Here is a 24,300-nt window from a genome sequence, read left to right on the forward strand (position 1 = left end):
AAAAAAAAAAAAAAAAAAAAAAAAAAAAAAAAAAAAAAAGAGACATCCCATGATGTAAGGAGCCTTGCTCATTTGAGGCAGACAACAAGTTCTCAGCTATAAAGCACTGTGCTTTCAAAGCCTCCAGCAGCAACAAGATCTGCTCATCCTAAGGTCAGTGGGATCTCAATAAACATTAACTCTCACCTGAGGAGCCAAAGTTCTCAAACTTTTGTCTTCTCAAATTTCCTTCACAGCTAGATGAGGAGATTGTCCCATAGGAAACTATCCTATTTTCTTTCTAAAGGTTTAGATTAAGGAACTAAGGTGAGATTTTTGAGTATATCTTTCACTTTGCTTTTAAGATTTTTATCCAAGACTGATTTATGGTTCTTACCTTTGAGACTAAAAATCCATTGCTGTATTGAAAGATGATTTGAGGATAGTCAAGGTCTTCTGTGGAGTCCATCTTCCTTTAGTACTGAGACACAGGTTCTCTGCTCCTCTTAATTTAAATAAGCTTCTTTCCACTAGGCACAGCACACCAGCTGATCCACTTAATCTCATTGCTTCTGAGAAACACTTCGGTTAACAAACACATAAGCTAAGTTATTTACCTTCAACAGTTTTTTTAAGGCAGCCTCAACTATTTCTTTGCATCTTTCATCATCAAGAACCAGGCTAAGAAGTGTTGGTGCAGATTAAAGCAAATACCATTGGTTCAGTGGTCAATTAACATGATGGTATTTCAGAAACAACTGAAAGTTGAAGATGTCTGAGGAAAAAACGAGCTCTGAAGACCACACTACAGAGCAGATATGAGGAACCTGAACTCATTATAATGCACCAGTTCATAAACCAAACCCAAGTCTTATCCTAGGCTTCTTCAAAAGCAGCTCTATCCCATCACACTGATGTCTTGATGCTGAGAGACATTCCTAGTACAGGAAGCCCAATGAAATGGGACCAGAGGACAGAAGACAACTTGGTGGCATGCTTCTGAAGAAGTGAAACTGGGACATTCTCATGGGTTATGAGTGGAGGAGCATCCACTCAGTTCAGAAAGGTCTAGACATCCTCCTAGCCAAGCCAAGCATATCTGACCTTCCTAGTTTCACTCATCCATCAATCATCATGAGCTAGGAGACACACACAATCTTTACCTTGATACCACTGAAACAGGGACCTGTTCAGATTAGAATAGCGTGACATCAAGGCTTAGCCATACAATTTAAAGAATGACATAACTACTGCAAAGCATGCAGGAGGGGACCTCAGAAGTGCTGTGACAGGCACAGGTCCACAGACTGCCATGAAGCACACCCTATCCATAGGCACAGAAACAGCAAGACCAAGGAAGGGCTACAAGAGCCTGTCTGCTGTCCTGCTTTGTCACAGTGATAAATTTGTTCTGACAGTTGTCACGCAAGCAAAGTCTACAAAAAAAAAAAAAAAAACAAACAAACAAAAAAAAAAACCCTAAACTTACTCCTCATGTTTTCCTTTATTTTGCAGGTGACCATGAGATGACCTCCAAATGACTGACGTGGAATAGATGTCATCTTCATCATCAGCCCCACTGTTCATTACACCAGCTTGTAAACGCTGGTCATCGTGCCCTCAGCATTTTGTAAAAGCAGGCCCTTTCTAGAAAGGAACACAGTTTTTATATTACACATTTAGTGACCCTTCAGTCAATAAGATTAAATCAGACCTGACTTGGGTGATATGGCCATGGCAACATGTTACAAAATAATGCTTTTCCAGTTGTAGTTTTTTTCCGTGCTTCAGCAGTAAGGTTAACAGTCAAAACCTGAGCAATACAATGCAGCTCAACATTTTGTGTACTTTATCACACTGCATCTTTAAAAAGGTGCACTTATAGTACTGTCCCAACATAAAATTTTGATGTTCTCCTTTTCCTAGGAATTAGGGTTGTATTTATCTGCAACTGCAGAAGGCCAGTTCAGTGCTTTTCCTTTGATCCTACCTCATTTATAGAAGAAACAGGCCAATTCAGTTTCCTATACTTTCCTTTTTGCCACTCTGAGGATGCAGCAAAACTTTAACAACTGAAAGTTTCCTTTTGACAATCCATATTTTCTATTATGTTCCTTTCATTATAGCCAGAAAATACTGTATTTGTTTTAGCCAGTAATAAAACAGTGAAATATAACTAGCTAACTGTAACTAACTCTTGAAGTAGTTATCAGCCTTTTTCCCTTCTGTACACAACGCAAAAACCATCTATGTTTCCTATATTCTATCAACACAAGGCGTACTGCATTACCAACGCGTTTCTGCCAAACATAAAAAAGCTACAGCTCACCCAAACTGTACAAACAGAGTTCACCATCCTGGACAACACAGCCTGCAATTACAGTGTTATGGCCTTGCCTGATGTGTCTGTACAGATTAGATTCTGCTGGTTTTGTATTGTGAATGCTGCAGATTGAACCATACCTCCTTGCCCGCGACTGTAAAATGTGAGCTGATTTATACAACAAGAGGTGGCTTCTTTGAAGGAAAACTAGACAACAGATTCCAATAACGTGGCTACACCAAAAAAAAAAAAAAAAAAAAAGGAGCATCTTCCCCAGCTATCCCCACACCCCAAAAGATATTGACTAATCACAGCTATCATTTAGGTAACGCATATTGGAATTGTGATTCTGCAAAATTCATTCACTTCACCAAATCTAAAACCGTTCTCCCCTGTTCCTCAGACCCATTCTAAAGACAGTTCTAGAGGAAAAGAAAATGCTTAAAACATCTCAATTCTTGTAGTTCTAACTAAATAACAAAATGGTTATGTGCATAACTGATAGAGCCCAGTAATGAGCCATAGATCCACTCCACTTGAGGCAAAGTTGTAGGTACAAGAGGCTCTGGTTATAAAACAACCACACAGTCGATTAAACCAGCTGGAGTTCTTTTTCAATTGACTAAATCCATCTGTCAAGGACACCAGATGCAATCATCTAATGGGATTACTACCAGCAGAGAGATACAGGGGAGGAGGGTTACGGATAACTCACATCAGATTGATCTAGAGCCACATGCACTGTGTTGCTGTTTCCAAGTAAACTTTACTGGGGCTTAAAGCCTAAGCCCCTTGTAAGCTAAAAATGCATTCATGGAGATGAACTTGCAGTGGATTTCTGCCTCTGAAAACCCCATCAAGGTTTTTGTCATAGCACTTAGATCACACTCAGGCTAAAGCTGATACTTTATCTTCAGGTTTCTGCTCTGGTAATAAATTCATCTTTGCACTACAGACAAATATGACAAAAACAAAACACCATTTTTGTATAATGCTTAAAAGAAATTCTTAATGAATAAAGCATATTTCAAGTGAAATTAATGTGCCTGCTGGTGAGAAATGACAGCTGACAGTATATTCATGCATACAACTTTCTTTATGAGCAATAAGTCTCAGGGACACAACAATACCAACAAGCTTCTATAACATTACCATGGAAACAACTGTTCTCACTAACATTCAGCCTCTGAACATACTGAGTTTATTGTCAGGTGTCTGTTGGCCTGGAAGTTCATTAAGATAATAGCTGATGCTTTTTTTTTTTTTTTAAAAAAAAAAAAAAAGAATACTAACAAGCTAAGACAGTATCATATTTTTTCTTTGTCTGAACATCCAGCTTCAATGAAACTTTCTTCTTTTTCACTTCTTGTTCTTCTCATGTTTGGCTACCAGTTTTGAAACCAGCTAGTTTTAGTTTTTCCTGTTTACATCACATACAGTACTGGCAGACATTTGTAGCAGGCAGGAAATCCTGTATACCCAGCTCAGTCTCTTTCCCCTTTCTCAGCAGAAACTCTGATTGAGAACATATTTGAAGCCATAAGCAATCTGTTACTTCCAAACTGAGCTTCAGTGACAAGTCTCCCCATGGCTTGACATGGGTAAGCACCCCTCTTCTCACCTGCTGACACATCTCAAATGCTTGTTACAGCCTTATGCTCTTTGTGATCAACATTCAGGGCAGACAGCAAAAGGGAAAGACACTGACAGTCCTTCCCTTTCCTGGTTAAGGTAGACAGTAGCAGACACTCCTACTAGTACTTCCTAGGAGATTACTCAGGCATATTCCCATAGTCATGCACAGAATTGCAGGGAAGATCTATCCCTGCAAGATCATAAATACTTGCTCGGGCACTTGCTGCTGGACAGGTTTAGACTTCTGGGCTGCCCAGAGAACCCCCATACCATCAACCCTTTTCTTTGTCCTACAAATAATCATTTCAAGGATGGCACTCCTGAGCATCCCACCCAGACCAGGTGGAACTCACTTTACAGCTGCCACAGTGCACATGTGACTAGATTAGTTATCAACTGAAGAACATTCCAAACAGCTTTATACTTTCAGAAGTTGTACCTGTACCTATGGCAAAACCAATCCACAGATTTATTGTTAGGTAGCAGAAGATGCTGTTGGGGCCATACAGCGTGTAAGAGGAAAATTGGTACAGTGTGCTTTCTGTATTATGATTAGGGAAAAAAAAAAAAAAAAAAAAAAAAAAAAAAAAAAAAAAGGCCATGCATTACAGGCCTTCAGTCTTCAGATTAGGTACAACAGAAAAATACTGGTACACTTCCTTTTGATACCAGTAAAGTGACACTTACACATAAGAACATAAGACAGCAATGGGATAGCTTCCGCATACCCCATACTGAAGGAAGAACTGCAACCTGTTTGCAGCCTTATACACACTCTAGAGACAGCTCTGTAAATTTATTGTGATGCTGCAAGAGAGACTCTGCAATTAACATACTTGTCAGGCTGGAGAAGGACTACGTCAATATAATACAATATAAACTTAATGAAATGACTTTTGCATCCAGATTATAACCAAACCTCAAAGGCAGCATATCAGACATAGGCAATGCATATATTTTCTTTTAATCATAATTTAAAAAAGATTTAACCAGTATAACAATACAAGATAACAGAGGTTGTTTTTCCTTACCCATTTATAAATTAAGGCACATACCAAACTACTCAGTTTAATTGCTGCCTTAACTAATACCTGTACCCCTGCTCTTAAACACGAGCAGCTGCAAGTCTCTTACACAGTGTGTTCAAAACTGCCTTAAAGCTGACACCTGTGATGTCCAGACTGCACTGGTCAGTCATCAACTACACAATCCCATAGTTGCTATGTTGAAAGCCAGTGTTAAAATTACCATTTACTCTTAACAGTTTTCAAGATACTATTTTCATATGACATTTGAAGTGTTTTATTAGCACAACCTAATCACCCATATCCCTTTATTTTATGTCACTGAATAGCTTACTCTACAAAGGCAGACTCAATTAGAAGAAATACGGATATAGTCATGGTTTTAGTAACCACTTCTTACTCATCTCGATTACTTCTGGCAGTAAGACTTGCCCATTATCAAAATTACCACGGCAACCAGTAAGCAGATGAAAAGCCTCACAACAAGACACTGAAGGGCTTGGAGCATTCCTGTGTATAGGAAGTAGTTTCTGTTGAATAAGCTACTCTTCCAGCCATATTTCAGATAAAAACGCTGATATCAATCTCTATTTCCAGTCACTTTGCAAGGGAAATAAATAGGAACACTAACAAATGGGATAACACATGTACAACTTTGATGCAATGAAACAAAAGTAATGCATATCTCACGGCAAGTCAAAGCAAGGAGTAAGAGTCAGATAACCATTGGTACATAATTCTCATAGCCCAATTTCAGGAGTTAAAACATGCAAATAGATACCTTTGCAGAAATTCTCACAGTTGGATTTCTAGCAGCTAAATGCCTGAGAGTAAAGTTAACAGAGTAGCCTTACGTGTTAGTCGGTATCTGTCCAATATTCATCATATCAATATAAATTCAGTACTTCAAAAGCATTTTGGGATGTCTTTGATAATTATTAGTTGTTAACTCTTAATGAATGTTAAAGAAGGTAAAGACCAACTAATTTTTTCAGCTCCTCAAAGTCAGTCCTGCAAATACAAGCAGACAATCAGCATCACAATATTCTTCCAGAAGAGAGTAAAATATCAGTGACTGTAATATGTAATCTTCTAGAAGCCATTAGAAAGCCTGCTGGTATTCCAGATTCTTTCATTTGAAACACAAAGACCTCTAGAATGCACTTGGTAGAGATATAATGACATATAATCAATACAGAACACGTGATTACTATCAAAAATAATGTTCTTCATGTTATCGCACCACCGAGGTTTTTGAAGTATTACAAGCACATACCTCAGCAATAAGAAAAAAATTTTAATAGATGGTACTGGGCAGAGCAGAACATAATTATAGCTGTGTTTGTATCAAAAGATTACAGTCTCAACAAGTTTCTTTGCAGTTCAAAGACATCATCAATGCTGAATTTGGGAACCAATAACAGAAACGTGGTGGCGCCCACTACAGTTCCACGGTACATCCACACTTATCACAGAGTAGAAAAATATCTGAACAGGTTTTAAACTGACTGCCTTGTGGGTGCTGTTGGTTACTTGCAGTACAAAAGCATTCAGCTATAGGCATCATTATCAAGGCCATATGGAGTGAAATAGACTAGAACATGCCGAGTCCTGGGTTACCAACAAATAGAACAGATGGAGTAGACAAAGAAGCTGGTCTATAAAGAAGTACCACTGTACCATGCCTGTCATTCAGCTGACAAAAAATTATCTTGCAGTCCCAGGTACCATAGGATGGCATTATTATTTTTTTTGTTTGTTTTGGAGTCCATGTCACTGTGCATCTCACTGTGTAACTGAATAACAACAACCAAGCACCACCAACCTGCTCACTGCTATGAATGAAGTTAAAGTTAGCCCAGCCAGACCCAGGTTACAAGGAAACAGGATGCAATATTCATTTCAGTGGATTCAGCACTGAAAAGACTTTGGAGAGCTTTGAAGCAAAACATGCATCTGAAACAATACCTCAAAGTGTTAATACTAGATGAAATTCTGCAGTGAGCATATTTATTGGGCAACTTTAAGCAGTAGTTTTAAGAGGCTGTGATTGGGTCAAGCTGGCTGAAAGACAACTACCTTCATATTCTCTCCTCACATTTTAAGTAAGCATTTGCAAGTAGCTTCAAAGCACTTTTAGGCTTTTAATCAACGGAATACTTTATGCTACTGTACTTTTTGTATGTTGTATGTTGTATGAAGACAGTGCTCAATATGATGTGTCAGCCTGAAGACCTCCTGAAAGTAGCACTACATACTAGCATTTCCCCAATTACATATATTAATTGCCAAGATCCTGACATAAATCCCAGTGGAAATCCACACTACCATCCACTAGTATTAACTAGTTAAGTTAATACTTAACTAGTAAGAATCCTAACCCTGAGCTCAAAAACATTGACAGCCTTAGGTCAACTTCTTACAGAACTGCAGATGGAATCACAGTTGTTTTTTTTTTCCCTTCCCTCAAATATGACGTTACCATGGATAGCACATCAGTTATTTGATAGCAGGCTAGAGTCACAGAGATTTACAAACAGGCATTCCATCAAAACTTGCAATCAACATTATAGTGGGTTTCAGCCAAACTGTTACAAAATATGTTTATCTTCAAGTAGATAGATTTCTAATACTTCAGCAAAGACTGTAGAAAATTAACTCATCAACAAAAGCAGCTGCTCAAATTCAGGAGACTGGTGGTATTGAGCATGACTAGATAAATCAGTCTGTGGATTCAAGGAGAGAAACAAAGAGGCACTCCCCACATCAGTGTAGGGAAAACTGCACCCCAGGAGCACACATCCTGCTGAACTAACAGTGGATGCAGCTGTATATGACAGGACTGGCAAGACAAGCAGCTAAGCCTCATTATTCAAATGTTTGCTTGTTTTAAACAAAATGATTCTCATACAACAATTCTGCAGGTATTAACATACTGACACATGAAAACAGCGACTTCAGTTCACTGGAAACAGGTTTCTCTTTAATTTTACCATAAAAAGGCAAAATAAACTCTTTCACTGTAACGTTATAGCTTTTCATATTCCTGAGCTCCATTTTAGAAGCAAATGTAGTCTTAAATGCATTTAACAAGAGACACTGCAGCCTTACTTTCCAACACCACAAGTAAAAATAATTTAGCAAGAAGGCCCCTTTTTCAAAAGACAATGGCTAGCTCTGTACGTACCTGAAAAAAAGCTTCAAGTGGCTCTAACATCACCCGAAGTAATTAAAAGCCAAGTATGTCAACAAGGCAACAAAACAACTTTTCTACCTTTTTACCACTGCTTTTTACTTCCTACACCAGTGTGCCTTTCTTACATGGAAAGTATTACTACACAAAGGGCATTACATACCAGAATAGCTTGGGCAACAAAGCCTGGCACTATACAGATGTATGAAGGAATCACAGCAGTTTAAAAGATTTCCTGCATATCTTAATAGTCAGTTTTAAGAATCATACGAAAGTCTTGTTATCTGTCTCAATCAGGAAAAATTCTACTTTGTTAAACATGATTTCATTAAGTACACCAGAAAGCATTTTAGATAAATCTGTAGGTCAAAGCTTGTCACAACTGGAGTTCCTGTAACTGGCACATACATAAGAGAGGAAAAAGTAAATCAGCTGAAATTACAATTTAGAAAACTGAAAAAAAAAATAAAAAAAAAAATCCAGAAAGCAGGTTGGCTTTTAGCACAGTAGGAATTCAAATACGAGCAGTACAACTACATTGTGGTAGAAACCTAGAAAGAGACAACAAAGCACAACAGAACTTCAAAAAATCAGGCATCTATTTTAGGGACTAGATGCAAGTTATGCATTGGTTGAATCAGAAGTGTTTTCTTACAGCAGTCACACCAGTGAGGTCTCATTTACGACTTTCTGGCCCTTGTGTCCAACCACAGCCTTTTCAAACAGTTGGGGCCTCCACTACCCACTCCAAGTACTCCTTTGCTTACTCAGTGATCTCCTTCGGTACCTTCGTTTCCTGCTTGAGCTTCTGCGACTACGGCTTTTTTCTCTTCTGTCTCGTTTACGTTCACTACTGTGAGTTCTTCTATAATGTGAACGCCTGGGGCTTACACTTCTTCGACGAGGACTATGACTTCGTCGAGGACTGTAACTTCTGCTAGAGTGTCTATAATACCTCCTTTCCCTCCTCCTTCTTTCATCCTGGTAACTCGCATCTCTTCTGTGCCTGGTTCTCTCTCGCTTACCCTTACTCTCATCAGTGTTTATGCTGCTACATGAACGGCTCTTTCTTCTCCTTGGCTCTGTGCTTTGTTTGCTTTGCTCACAGCGCGAGTCCTTCTTGCAGGTATTCTGCTTCTGGTTATTGGCAGGAACACATGACAGTGTTGAACTTCTTTTCTCTGAACACCTCTCCGAGTCCGTGGTATGAAGTTTCTGACCTTCTTTGACATCAACTCTGTCATGAATATTGCCATTCAAATACTTGCATTGAGCATTTACATTCTCAGGGGATGGTAGTTCTCTTTGAGAGTCTGATGCCAGTTTGTCTGTAACAGCCTGTCCTGAGGTAGAAGTGATGCAGCTGGATGACACGGTGTGCGGAACATCACTAGCAATTTTCACAGTGCCAGACTGAGATGCTTCCGTTTCTTCTTTGCTTTGATGAACTGCATCCATTTTCTTGCTAAGAAGATTGTTCAGTAGTTTCTCCCTCAGTTCTTTTTCTTTTCTTTGCAACCCCAGTGCTCTTTCTTTTTCTTCTTCCACACGTCTGAGCTCAGCCTCCTGAAGCTTTCGTTTCTCCTCTAGTTGCTGGAGACGGATCTTTTCTTCATTTTGTTCTTGTTCCAAAAGCTTTACTGTCTGAAAGACAATGAAAGGGAAAGTAACAGTAAAGAAAATACTTATAGATCTGTTCATGCTTCCAAGTCGTACCATAACACATAAGCAGCAAACTGGTAAGAAAATAAAATGTCTTATGAACAGACGTTGAAGGTCCTAAAATAAAAAGATTGCTTCCTCTGCTACAGGAGAGAAAAATAAATAAATAAATAAAGAATGCTGTAACATGCAGTTGTTGTAAAGTGAAATATCAGTATAACATCGACAAGAATTTTGTGGATTCAGTTTCAGCAGTTTCACAATGCAAAGAAAAGCTTCATCTTTATGCACCCTTAGTATGAGAAATGTAACACACAAGCAAGAGCAACATACGCAATTTGAAATATTTGATAATTCTCAAGCTCAACACTTGAAGGTTTCAGACAAATTTAAAACTTAATTTCTCCTACAGTTTTGTGACCTATAATTCATAAACTATTTTACAATAGATCTATTAAAAAAAAAAAAAAAAAAAAACAGTCATGTAGAAACTGATTCTCACATTGTCAATCACTTTACTGACACATGACACTAAAGAGAGATTCAAACTCTCTCTCCTTTTTTTTTTTTTTTTTTTTTTTTTTTTTTTTTTAATTCCACACCAAATGGCTTGGTGCAGTCCTCAATATTATAGACAGAAAATAAAACTCCTATTTTATGAGTCTACTTGGCCACAAAACCCACAAGAACTACTCCTCTTTTCTCCCAGCATACAATTGACCATTTAGCATTGTATGAGCTCTAATTCAAAAACACTACTGGGAAAGACCAGCATCAAAGAACAAAGTGTGCTTTGCCACACTGCTTTTCATTCCTGCAAAAAAAACTTCAAGTGTATTACATAATACCTTAACAAAACTTTACCCAAATCTTAATCAAATACTAGAGAAAAAAAATAAAACCATCACCATTAGAGACAGAATCTAACATTCAAAACTTTAATTGACAGTACTTGCTCCGGAGTATAAATCATTCTACATGTTTTTTAAACATCAAATAATGAAACCCCTTTCTCTGAAACCTGAAATAGTGGAACTGCTGAAGGCTACAGTGGAAAGAGTACCAAAACCCAAATCAGAAATGAGGAGTCTTATATCTTAGCGTCTGTTTAATTAATGTTATCATGTTTACATTCTTTTCCTAGCCTTGAGAGGACTACCAATTAGTCTTGGAAGGACTACAGATTCAAGTTCACTTTTCCATTCACCTTTATGTGCACATTTTACCAAGGGCTCATTGCAATGTTTTGAATTTTTGAACTAAACAACAGGTTTAGTACAACCCCATGAGGAGCAGCAGCCCCCCACTCCCACCTACGTCAGTTGTTCTGCCAGGTTTCTCATTAGCTTTTGCAATAAATAATAGTTACCTTTGCCCTGCTTAGCAGTTCCGCAATTAGCCTAATGGACTGAAGATTTCTCTGTGCCAACAGGAGCTTCCTTTCTTCTAACTTTATCTTCTCTTGAAGTTTCTTTTGTTCTTCAGCTTGAAGTTTCTCAAGCTGCTTTTTGTTTCGTCGAACTTCACGATCTTTCTGCTTCTGTTCTCTCTTGCGCAATTTTTCTTCTCTTTTTCTCTCTCTCTCATATTCTTCAAGTTCTCTCTGCTTCCTAAAACGAGATTAGATTTTTACCTTGTCTAGGGCAGGTGCAACTTTAGACTCTGGCTACATATAAAAATATATTTCGTACTCTGAATTAGTTTTTTTCTTAATATACATTTGTTGATTATTGAATAACTGAAATAAAAAACAGTGCATTTTTTAGCCTTTACGTGTGCTGATGAAAACAATCACCAGCTTGTCAATATTTAAAAATATGCTGATATTCAAACATAAAACATGGTTATAAGAGATTTTTTTTAAAAAAAAAAAAAAAAAACAAACAAACCAATTCTATAGAGACAATAATGATACATTACTGGGCAGCTAGGCATCAATCATCACAGTGAGATGAAAATTTCCAAACCAGTTAACAAGTGTGTGGGTTGGTACTTTTTATTGCAGACACCAAGGAAAAACAGTAGCTTATGCTAAAGCTTTCTGAGATCAGACTTACAATGGATTATTTTAAAGAAACTGACTATTTTGCAGGTTTGTTATGTTGAACCAAACAGAAGTATATGTGACAACCTAAATAACTTACTGAGTAAATTAATAGTTCTGCTTCAATAAGATGGTTTACATCACACTTCTAGAAACTGTTAAATAATTAAAAATTAAGCAGTGAGAAATTATACCCATCAAAACAAATGGGCATCAAAAATCTGCATTAACAGTTATATTCTGAATAATTGTCATGTGACATCTGGATTTACATCCATTTTCTTAAAATACCACTGTTCAATATGCTTTCATCTCATTCTTTTCTAGAAAAATACCAATGCTATGAGCAAACAAACTTCACAATATTTGTTACTTACTAGTAGAAGAAATGTGTTTCAAGACCCTACAATTAAATACTTACAGAAAAAAAAAAGTTCAAACTATTCTTCTTCATCTCCAAGTCCCACGATCCCTGAACCTTACTACCTTGAAAGGACTACAATATTCTCACTCATTTTTAAGTGCTTTGCTTCAGCTGCAGGAGTAAGTAAACTTCGCAAGTACTCAGTTGTTTTCTATTGATGCAAACAGGAACAAGTAACTGCAGTTTAGCCATACTTTACTGTTCAGGATATAACTGAGAGCCATAAGCAATAACTACCTTTCTTCCTCTCTTAGTTTTTCCTCAGCTTCCTTCTCCCGGCGTTTTTGTTCTTCTCTCTGCTTTTCAAGCTCTTGAAGCTTCTGCCTTTCAAGCTGACGCTTCTTAATTGATGCATCACTGAGGTGTTTTGTTGAGTCAAAAGAAACCTTTATAGAATATAAGTTAAAAGAGATGTAAGTAAACAGAGCAAACAAAAAAAAACCAACAAAAAAAAACAACAGAACAAAAGACAGTGTAAATACAGTCAGAAACAGTGTTTTTCAAAACAAACAAGCACTAAAGAACCATAAGATGATGACTGGGAAATGTCTCTGAAGGTTACTTCCTACATGCTAGAACAATGAGGTACCAATTTACACTTTTCTGTGTTTTGACAGCCAGCTGTAAACTGCATGAGGTTCAGGCCCAGGCTGTACAATGTTTTCCAGAATAGCAAATAGAAATTTCAACTCATGTATGCCACAGCTCTAGGCAGAAATGGGCCTTAACAGAGGCTTCCCTTTGTGTGCAACCCTGCAATCTTGAAGTTCTTCTGGGGAAAATAAACAGTCCTAAAACATTTAGCATCTGGTTTAAGCAAGTGCCTGCTCACCTACCCTAGTGTAAAGATTCACAAATTGAGATATATTAGGCTGTTGCTTATAGCTACAGATTTAACACAGGAAACACAACATGATGATGCTGCATACAACTGAACAGTGAGATCTGGGGAAATGCTCATCTTCTAGAATGCATGGACACAGCTTGGCCATGTCCAGCTGCACCCAAGAACACACATCGCACTCGTGGTGTCCTCAAATCCTGTGTGAAATACCACAACCTGGTTTAGTGGGCAGCACCTCTGTCCACAGCAGAGCATTTGGAAATAGATGATCTTCAACGTCGCTTCCAACCCAAACCACCGAATGATTTTATAACTCTGCAATACCACCCACGTGCAAGCAGGGATCTGTAACACAGGCTGTTGTATTGTGGAAGACATGAACCATGGAGCACAGAAGAAGGAATACATACCGTGCAGTGTAATTTGGTCAAACAACATAAAAACAATGTTTCAATAAAAGTCCTGTAGAAAAAGAGCTGGATAGTCTTCTTGACCTCGCATGAAAGTGATCTGTCTTGACAGCACAGACACAGTCTTCTCTCTCTGCTATCAATTCCAGGGCAGCTGCCAGGAAGGCATGCACACTCTTGCAAAGAGAAACTAAATTTGGGAACCTCAATCCACTGCACGCAAGTGACAGTTTGAATTTCACATCCCCTTGAGAATAGGAGGGTATACGTACAACACTGTGTACGTTTCAGCTGACCAACTTTGATAACAAGATAATAACTGCCTGAATTAGAACTTAATAAATTAATATTTGCATGCTCCCAAATTACATAAATGAGTACTCAAGCTTTTTCCTGAAATCTGCTTGCTCATTGGATGAATGAAAATCAAATATACTGAAATAAGCAAGGAATTCAGCCAATATACAAATACACAGACAAGTCTCCTAACATATCACAACCTTTCCTTAGGCCACACTTGCACAGATATAACGTGAAGAGACTGACAGATAATCTCCCACCAATAACTTCTAAGACAACGAGGTCACGGAGAAAAAGATCTGAAGAACTCAGCATGTAAATATTATGAATTCAATACACTGGATTCACAGAGAAATAGGCTAACATGTTGTTTCAATGTTTGAATGGCCTTTCTGTTCATGAAGTACGCTAATCACAATTAACTCAGTATTCCACAGGCCATAGAGGCCACACAGCATTACTTCACAATTCTGACACTTGACAGATAGAGCTCCTTATCAACACAGGTATTAAATATAAAGGCTATTACTCTTCCCAGAATTTCTAATTGTTAGTCTATACAAAAGAAAATGCACTTCAAAATCAGCCATAGCAAGTCTGAATTTGCTACAAATTATTTTTTAAATTAAAACACAAGATTTGCAAATATATATAACTTTATAAAATCCATCTAACAAGTAACGTTCCCAATATTTGGTAGTTGCTTGGCTGTTTTCATATCAGTAAATGCTTTGTTTAGGGAAAAAAAAAAGAGCAAGAGCATAGCCTCATCCTGCTTTGTTTACAGTCTAACAGCATGTTTATTCTACCACTTTCCTTTTAGAACTGCATTAGGACTGGTTCCCCATACCGTATAGTAATGCCAGCTGGTAAACAACTGTAGGCTTTAGGCACTATGGAATTAACATTTATCTGTGACAACAGCTTCTCACCTTTATATTGCAAGCCACAGCCTTGCCATCATCGCCTTTAAACATCAGCTTCATCCCTCGCAGGGCATTCATGGCTTTAATGAAACCTGCATACTCCCGATACTGAACATAAGCTTCAAAATTTAAATGGCCTCCAAAGCTGAACGTGTGAAAATTTCTGCCAGTCATTTCTTCTCTGTAAGGGTCCAACATGGGTATGTCCACATTACGTATTTCTCCAAATTTCTGGAAAACTTTTGTAAGGACTTCTTCACTTGGCTTTTCTGAGCCAGAGTCCTTTGCTGCAAACCACTTACAAGGTAAGCCTTCTAGATGAATGGTATCCGGCCTTTCCCCTGGCAAAGTTTCATTCATGTCTTTTGCATCACGGAAAAACGAATCCCAGTCATGCCTGGTAGGAAAGTCAATCTTGTATTCTGCGGCACGGACTTTCAAAATGTCAGAGAAGCCACTCAGCTTGATCGTTTTGCCATCGAGGCACGCAAGGAAAGACTTGACTAAACTTTTGTTTTCAACCTCTCCTTCGAACCGGATGAAATCCATCGTGCTTTTGGAAATCCGCAGAGTGGAAAACTGATGGGTTTGCACCATCCCTTTCAGTCTTTCCATCACTTCCCAGTTCGAAATGGACTTTCCGGGTTGTTTCAGCTGAGGAAGTGCCACACTGATGGTCATTTTTGTAATGGGTTTAAGGTATAACCCACAGGGAGCACAGAGCTCTACAGCTTCTGATGTATCATGAACTATCGTTGCAGCAGCCATAACACAGAAAAAGCACAGGATGAGAAAAAATAAATAAAATAAAGATGCAAGTTTAAAGTTGCAGGCCCACAGTAGTCAAATAAAACAGCCCTTATCCGTAAACAATCCAATTCTTTGGACATTTAACCATTCCCAACCAACGTCTCCTAACACAAGAGTCAATTACCGAGCTAAAACCGAGCGGTACAAACATCTTAAATTACTTTACAACCACCAGAACCTACAAATAATTAAAACTCAGCAAGGCCTCAGAAGAAAAGGAGCCGACGGCAATCTCGGGGCACACACGAAGCCGGCTCGCGGCGACGGCTCGGAAAGCGGCTCGGCTACCCCTGCTGCAGGGAGGAAGGAACGGGAGCGACGTCAGCCCGCCCCGAACAACAAACGCACCCCAGCGGGGAGCGCTGCGAAGGCTGCCCCGTTCGCCAGCAGGAAGGCTCCTCGCGAGCTGCCTGCAACGACACAAAAACACCCCTTTACATAAAGGCCCGCAGCCCCGCCACCGGCCCTCGGTAGCCTCACCACTACGAACCACGACGGCGTCCCCGACCAGACGCCGGCGGAGGCGCGGCTCCCCGCCCCCTCCCCGCCTCACCCGTAGTCGCCGGGCCAGGCCGGGTGCCGGCTGGGCCCCGCAGGAAACGGCAGCCAACCCCGCGTGCGCCGCCGCCGCCGCGCGCAGCCGCCACAACTTCCGCTTCCTGTCCGGGAGCGATGGCGGCCTGCGCGGCGGTGGAGTAGGACAGAGCGGGCGGTGGCGCATGCGCAGCGGGCGGCGGCTGGTGGCGGTGGAAGGCGCTGGGTGCTGTGTAGCGCTGTGTTCGCTATATCTGCGTTCTCCCTCAGAGCAAAGAATTATAGAATCGTTTGAGTTGGAAGGGACCTTTAAGGATCAGATCATCCAACTAACCTGCAGCGCACATGGATACCTACAGCTAGATCCAGGGTACTTAGGGCCCTGTCCAGCCACTGAATCACAGCACTGTAGGGGTTAGAAGGGACCTCTAGAGATCAAGTCCAACACCTAGCTAGGAAAGCGTCTGGACAGGTCTTGAATATCTCCAGAAGAGACTCCACAGCCTCTCTGGGCAGCCTGTTCCAGTGCGCCATCACCCTCACAATGAAGTTCTTATGTCTGTATGAAACCACCTCTGTTCCAGTTTCTGTCCCTTGTCCCCACGTTATATTGCTGCACGCCACCAAAAAGACTCCACCTCCATTGACTTGATTCCTGCACTTCAGATAATTATAAACAGTCTCCATCAGAAGAGGGGTGGCCAGCAGGGACAGGGAGGTGATTGTCCCCCTCTACTCTGCTCTTGTGAAGCCTCATCTGGAGTAATGTATCCAGGTCAGGAGCCCCCAGTACAAGAAAAACAGGGAGCTGTTGGAGAGGGTCCAGAGGAGATCAAGCAGCTGGAGCACCTCCCCTATGAAGACAGGTGGAGGGAGCTGGGCTAGTTAAGCCTGGAGAAAAGAAGGCTGCGGGGTGACCTCATTGCAGCCTTTCAGTACCTAAAGGGAGCCTACAAACAGGAGGAGAAGTCAGCTCTTTGAAAGAGTAGATAACTGCAGGACAAGGGGAAATGGTTTTAAGTTGAAGGAGCGAAGATTTGTGTTGGATGTCAAGGGGGAAATTCTTTACAGAGTGGTGAGGGGTTGGAACAGGCTGCCCATAGAGGTTTTGGATGCCCCATCCCTGGAGATGTGGAAGACCAGATTGGATGGGGTCCTGGGCAGCCTGGTCTAGTATTAAATGGGGAGGTTGGTGGCCCTGCATGTGGTAGGGGGATTGAAACTTCATGATTCTTGAGGTCCCTTCCAACCCTGACCATTCTGTGATTCTGTGATTCTGTAAATAGTGATGAGATACCCTCAGAACCTTCTCCAGAGTGAAATGCCACAGGTCTCTCAGCCTTTTCTCATATGGGAGATTTTTTTTTGCTCCAGGCCCCTAATCATCTTTGTCACCCTCTGCTAGACTCTCTCTAATAGCTCCCTGTCTTTCTTGAACTGTGGAGCCCACAACTGAGCACAGCACTCCAGATGTGGCCTCACCAAGGCAGAGTAAAGGGAAAGGATCACCTTCCTCTACCTAGTGCAAGAGATGCACTCTTTTTAATGCACTCCAGGATGCCACTGGCCTTCTTGGCCACAAGGGCACACTGCCAGCTTGTGACTAGCCCTTTCTCCACCAGGACACCCAGGTCTTTCTTTGCAGAGCTCCTTTCCAGCAGATCATCCCCTATCCTGTACTGGTGCACACAGTTATTCCTCCATAGGTGCAAGACAATTCACTTGCTCATGTTGAACATCATCAGGTTCCTCTCTGCCCAACTCTGCAGCCTGTCCGGGTCTTGTTGAGTGGCAGCACAGCCTTCCAGTGTGTCATTCACTCTTCCCAGCTTTGTATCATCATCACACTTGCTCATCCATTCATCCAGATTGCTGACAATTGTTGAACAAGCTTGGGCCCAGGACTGACTCCTGGGAAACACCACTAGTTACAGGCCTACAACTAGACTCTGTGCCGTTCATCACAGTGCTCTGACTAAGGGGTTCGTGATTGTCCTTGAATGTCTCCAAGCATGGGGAGCACCTACAAAGGAAGACAGCCTCTCATTTACTGTTTTCTGACCTATCTTGTGGTTTTCCTGAGAATCAGCTCAAAGTCAAGTTTATGAAAAAACGTCACAGCCCAACAGTACAGAATTTGGCTGCATAAATGCAAGTGTCTAGTGTTATTCAGGATGCTGTGTGATATTCAGGCCACATACATGGGGCTGGACAGTCTCCAGAGGGACTGCATATTGTCAGCTGGAGGCTGTGCTGGGTGATCTGCAGTATTCTGAACAGCGGAATGCACAGGAAGTGGACTACTGAATTCAGTGCTGCCTTGGGGGCTGTGAGCTCAAGGTCATGTTTGCTTTCTACTGCTACTTCAGGAGGGCCTGAGGCTTTGCAAGTCCTGGACCGAACCTACTGCAGCACAGCTAACAGATACATGGGTACCTCAGTGGGCTTCAGTTCCCCACACCAAGAAGATGAATCCTGCTTCTGTTTAACAAGCAGCTATCTGCATGCAGAAACTTGAATTCATAGGTCTTAGTCTTTAACTGGATGACATTCTTGGTGCTGTCAATATTCAGGAGTTGTTTTATCAGCAGATATGTTCATGGGAAAAGAAAGGGAAATATGGAAATCACTGATGTGTCCTAAAAAAAAAAAAAAAATCACTAGTATATATAATAGAATCATAAAATTGTTTGAGTTGGAAGAGACTAAAAGGTGAGACGGGCCCCATAAGTGAAAATAAAAAGGCAAGAAGGCTTCACAGTGACTGAGAATAAGGGGGGTGAAGGGGAATAGTTAGAGATAGTTTACAGAAGCAAGAATGTAGAGCTTGTTAGAAAATAAGGGATGGCAGACACTGTGTCTGGGATAGTGAGGGGGATGAAGGCCATAAAGATAAGGGTTTGAGAACAGCCCAAGGACATTTGGCAGGGAGGTGATTAGATGTCCACAGGGCAAGAAGAAACTGGTTTGGGGGGATGCCCCCCCCCCCAAAAGGCCAGGAGTTTACAGCGAAAATGGTCAGAAGCCTTTGCGAGGAAAACAACAAATCTTCATCCCACAACCCACTACGCATGTGCAAGAGGGGAGGGTCAGCATGCTAACGAACTCTTGGGGTGTAATGAATATGTATCCGAATTCCAGGAAAACTATTGATTATGTATTAGTTTGGCCTATATCTGTAGCATGATTTTTCCTGACAGCGTGCAAGTTAGGCGGATCTATCCCCCTTGCACCTAGGTGTCTGTGCAGCACTGAATAAACTGTACCTGCTTTGTAGTCTTACTTGGGTTACAGAGTTTGATTCCACACGTCAAGACCTTTAAAGGTCATCTAGTCAACTCCCCTGCAATGAACCACCTACAGCTACATCAGGTGCTTCACCACCCTTATTGTAAAAATGTTTTTCTTTATACCCAGTCTAAATCTCTTGTCTGTTAGTTTGAAACCATTTCCTCTTAGTCTGTCACGACAGAACTTGCTAAAGAATCTGTCCCCTACTTTCTTAGAGCACCTCCCCCCCCTTCAGTTACTGAAAGGCTACTCTCAGGTCTCCCCGGAGCCTTCTCTTCTCCGGGCTGAATAGCCTCAGCTCTCTTAGCCTGTCCTTGTAGGAGAGGTGTTCCATCCCTGGGACTATTTTCTTGGCCCTCCTCTGGACACACTCCAACGGGTCCGTGTCTCTTCTGTACTGAGGACTCCAAATCTGGATGCAGTACTCCAGGTGAGGCCTTAGTAGCACGTATTTGGGGGGCAGGATCACCTCTCTCAGCATGCTGAGATTCTTTTGATGCAGCTCAGGATACAGTTACCTTTCTGGGCTTTGAAGGCACATTGCTGGCTCATGTACAGCTTACCATCCACCAGTAAATTTGCCATATATATTCACCATAATTATGCTACACATTTAAGACATGCCAAAATACTCTATCTTTTGAATGTACTTTCATTCCGCACTGGCACTTTGTAAGTGTTGTGAAAAAAAGTGCTGCAGTAGTGAACACAGGAAGCAGTTGTTCATTTCATGTTTGTTTGCTTTTTGCTTCTGTTTTACTCACTGTACAAATGTGGAAAAACATTTGATAGGCCATTGATGGATTCCTTATACTTGTGTTCAGTGCAAGCAAAGGATGCAGAAGCTTCCAGCTGTGTACGAAGCACCGCATGCACAGGAGAAAGCCTACCTTCACTCCCCTAGACTATCACCATCCCCTAGACTGAGGCCCCCATGTTCTCAGAGAACTTCAGTTTGAGCCCTGGGTACATAACTGCTTGTCCTCAAGTCCTGCTCTCAGTTCCCTGCTGCAGATCCCGAGCCTGCAAGCTGCTCCTGCTGCCAGCCGCTGATGCTTCCCAGTGACTCAACCACTACAGCACCTTCCTGCTCCTGTTCCAGCATTTTGAAACAGGCATCAGGTTTCACCTTGGATAAAACTCCCATCTGTTGAGAAACTGAGACTACATTCACCCCCAGCAGCAGACTGGTGTTAACCACTGCATGGAAATAAGGACTTTGAAGCACAGATGAAAACACTCACTGGTGGTCAAACAGTTCCACCAAGACCGAAACTGTTGTGCAGAGTAGCAACTTCAGATCACAGATGTTGGTAGCTGCTGGTACTGCTCTACACATTGCATGGAAATATTAAATTCTTGGTTTAGTCAAGTTCTAGTACAAAGACAGAATCAGGAACCACTGCTAGTATCTAGCACTTGCGAATAGTTCATGTATCATAATTTGAGAGCACCAGCACAGTCCATCACACTTCCTACCTCAGGCTTTCATCTGAGAGTGGACAAAGCAGATCCAGTAACATTCCAGGGACTTTCAATAGCAGCACAGTCAGACTCGGCATATGGCAAAGATTTTTAATCTGGTGCTTAACTACATTCCTACCCCTTGAGACTATGCCAGAAATAAATCTTCTGTATTTTAAAGGAAAAAGTGTAAATTGATGCTCTGAAAAGTTACAAAATGCTAGCACTAATGTTATTCCTGCTGTAACATCAGCCATGGACGTAATAGCTTTCAAATACATTCTTTCTGATATACAGAAAGCTGAAAGAAATGTTATAAGGATTACATTTCATAATCATAGAGTCATAGAATGGCCTGGGTTGAAGAGGACCACGATGATCATCTGGTTTCAACCCCCTGCTATGTGCAGGGTCAGCAACCACAAGACCAGGCTGCCCAGAGCCACATCCAGCCTTGTTCTTGAATGAAAAACAGGCATACAGGAAGAAGTAGCCATAATGTGCACTACTTGTGAAAGCAGCAATCAAGCACCAATGCCACAGTAATTCATGCGTGAGCTTGTCCATATCTCAATTCATCATCCTTTTTTCATATTTTCTCCCCCTGTTATTTTGAGGAGCAAGAGTGGGAGAGCAGCGTGGTGGAGCTGAGCTACCTACCCACATGAAACCATCACAGACATACACTGTGCTACGTATCCCGAAAAATATCCAATGTAACTAAAAGCTTTTTTTTCTGTTCGATACAGTGGATGATCTCACTGGCTTTCTGCCTGTTAGCTTTTTTTCTTACCTAAGTTTAGTAGTTACAACACCTTGAATCCCATAAAAATTCACTAGAGGGAGCTCTTGTTATTTGCAGATATGTGATATATGTATTCATTAGAAGAAAAAAAAAGTTATAAACAGCAAATAATGGGTTTTGTATTCCGGTCTTAATATAGTCATTCTTCTTTTCTTGAAAGAGGGTATAATTCTGTTAGCTACACGTGGTCTTATCTGTGTAATTCTGCTCTTCCTGAAGTGCATCGTTTTCTTGACTTTGGTCACCTGTGGTGATGCATGCAATGTGTTACGTGAGTGTTTACATGAAATGAAACAACAGAGCAGTATAATTCCATTTCCTTTCCTTCCATCTTCCTTCCTCCCCCCCAACCCTAACCCTAACCCCAATCCCCAAAAACAAAGCAAAATAAAACAAAACAAAAAAAAAAAAGACAACAAAAAAAACAAAGAATGAGAAAAACTCTTTTTAGTTTAAAATTTAACAGTGTCTGTTGGAAAATGATATATCTCCCATACTGATCTAAATCTCCCTAAACTTTAATGTCCAGAAATATTTCTAGTATGCATCTTTCTAGAATCAGTACAATCAGATAGAATACACGACACTCAGTTATGTTCAGTGTGCTTTCTGTTTTCTGTTGTCATTAAACACAGTAAATTTTTTTGTTTACTCTCACATTGAAGGGAAAACAGTGACATTCATTGTGCAATCAGTTTATGACTGGTATTTGAAGGTGGGGGCAGCAGCACAGAAGACTTGAATTAATAGATTGCATAACTGTTGAAGTGTTATTACATCGTTCTTTTCGGGCTCTAAATAGCCTCTATCCACAAGGCAAAATTAAGCCCTGCAGCACATAACAGAGAAAAGCACACGGGATATGTTTTATTTCCTACGATGAGAAACAGTTAATGTTAGTCACCTTCCTCAGCAGTATATTTTCTTTAGGCAAATGGAAGAATGCCATAATGTTCAGTACTAATGCAGCCCAAATATATCTATTTTTTGAGGTGAAATGATGTTACCACAATTGTAGAACTGTGAATTTCTAAAGTGTCCTTAAGCAGATGACATTCACCCTGCCCTTCACACTTATCACCTAATACAGAAAGGCCAAAGTCAATGGTTACAGCATTAATTCTCTGTCTCAGCAGCAGTGCCTATACCCCAGCCTTGCTTCCCAGTGCACATGTCGAGGAAAGTCAGATGAATCAATGGCAGAATGCTGGGCTGCATTACTGTCATTGCTGCTTTTTGCTCCTGGTAATCCTTCCTCATTTTCCGGGATCTGACTTTGAAATAAGAAGTGCTAAAAAAAGGGAGGATGACCGAGCTGTATCACATTTGGTTTGCTCATAACACTGCTTTTTTTTTTTTTTTTTTTTTTCCGCACTGATAGACTGTCAGTATATCTCAGAATGAACTTCAGGGGCTTGGTAACTCTTATCAAGTGCCTTATAATATTTTTTCTTGACCAAATACAAAGGCTCAGATTAAAACAGCTTCATAGAATGAAATAATCATCACGTGTCCCAGACCTCTGGCAAAGTTTTATTGAAGCTTGTTTCTGGCCCATAATATAAAGACATAGAAGTTTATACACACAAACAAGCATACATGTTTGCAAATGATATTACACATACTGATTACTTTAAGCTCCATTCGCAGCCAGTAGAGACACACAAGTATGTGTAGGAAAAGTCCACAGTGCCTTGGTCACCCTCTGTTCCTTTCTTGACTGTGTGCTAGAATACTATACCTATGGCTCCCACGCCATCGGTGTACTCATGGGGGTAAAGTCACACTTTCCTCCTGTGTCCTGATAAATCTGTAGATAGAGAAACACTTTTGAAGCTTTGATTCGAAAAACAAAAGCCCTGCTAGTCAGATATAAACTACTAAGTTATATAGGCACTCATAAGGGACAAAATTAATAGCAGCTAACTTCCAGCCAGAGACTGAAAGCTCCCAAAAGAACTGGGGTGTTGAACTTACTGCAAAGAAGCAGATATTCAGAACTCAGATGTTCTTGGACAAATTGCAGTGCATATCAAGCAGCCTGCACCTGGGAAACTTTCATCAAGCTCCTGGTGAGAGTTCTGACCTCACAGTTAAGCAACACTTTTTTAATTACAGGTTAATTTGGGAAATTCATTCCATTACAGCTATTAGTTTCCTATCTCAACCTCCTTTGACGGTAGCTACAGCCAGATCAGGCTGGTAATTGTAATGCTAGCAGTGTGGAGCACAAAAATTTAATTAGCCACCAGAATAAGAGATCTTGCAAAGATCCTTACACACCTTCTAATTGTAGGTCTTTCCTACAGAAAGAAAATAATGGGAAGAACTAAGTCATTAACGAGACTATATATGCTGATGGGGGCCAGGGTTTTGGGGAAGGCAGCTACAACATTCTCACTGATTTTGGAAGTTGAGAAACAAGATTAGTGAATAAAAATCCATAGAAGAGACAATATCTTTGTGAGTTGTCTCTGTTAAAGAAATTTACAGGAATTAAGATAAATTAAATCAAAGATTGTAAGAGAAGGAAAAGATTTAATTTAGGGAAAAGCAGCTTCCCTGGACTGCCCAGGGAGGTGGTGGAGTCACTGACCCTGGAGGCGTTCAAAGACAGTTTAGATGTTGTGT

The 24,300-nt window shown here is 40.6% G+C and overlaps 2 protein-coding genes across 7 annotated transcripts in view; both read right to left on the reverse strand.

The window, feature by feature from the left end:
• The window catches only part of ASMT (acetylserotonin O-methyltransferase), a 23,476-nt gene extending 7,285 nt beyond the window's left edge, over window positions 1-16,191 (reverse strand). For 2 of the 6 annotated variants that reach the window (XM_042810163.1, XM_042810160.1), the window contains exons 1-2: window positions 377-453; window positions 187-280 (exon numbers count right to left, since the gene is read on the reverse strand). Coding sequence is in view for 3 of the 6 variants with exons in the window: in XM_042810157.1 (XP_042666091.1) it covers window positions 377-448 (72 nt within the window). In the remaining 3 variants the exon portion in view is untranslated. Of the gene's footprint in view, window positions 1-186; window positions 281-376; window positions 562-1,468; window positions 1,627-15,757; window positions 16,080-16,128 lie in introns of those variants that run through there. The other 4 variants (XM_042810157.1, XM_042810155.1, XM_042810158.1 and 1 more) reach the window with 4 other exon arrangements.
• Window positions 6,242-15,764, reverse strand: AKAP17A (A-kinase anchoring protein 17A). Its single transcript, XM_042810164.1, has 4 exons — window positions 14,772-15,764; window positions 12,523-12,671; window positions 11,187-11,427; window positions 6,242-9,799 (listed from the first exon to the last, which is right to left on the reverse strand). The coding sequence occupies exons 1-4, from the start codon at window positions 15,531-15,533 to the stop codon at window positions 8,894-8,896; spliced, it is 2,058 nt and encodes a 685-aa protein (XP_042666098.1). The 5' UTR covers window positions 15,534-15,764; the 3' UTR covers window positions 6,242-8,893.
• Window positions 16,192-24,300: the final 8,109 nt, after the last annotated feature.

Source organism: Centrocercus urophasianus, unplaced genomic scaffold, assembly GCF_019232065.1.
Source record: "Centrocercus urophasianus isolate 14NV4802_14NV808 unplaced genomic scaffold, USGS_Curo_1.0 seq_12, whole genome shotgun sequence".
Classification (NCBI taxonomy): domain Eukaryota; kingdom Metazoa; phylum Chordata; class Aves; order Galliformes; family Phasianidae; genus Centrocercus; species Centrocercus urophasianus.

Coding starts and splice junctions, on each gene's coding strand:
- AKAP17A (XM_042810164.1), bottom strand. CDS start 15,533: ATGGCTGCTGCAACGATAGTTCATGATACATCAGAAGCTGTAGAGCTC. Junction 12,672..14,771: donor CTGTGGCTTGCAATATAAAG/GTGAGAAGCTGT, acceptor TATTCTATAAAG/GTTTCTTTTGACTCAACAAA. Junction 11,428..12,522: donor AAACTAAGAGAGGAAGAAAG/GTAGTTATTGCT, acceptor ATCTCGTTTTAG/GAAGCAGAGAGAACTTGAAG.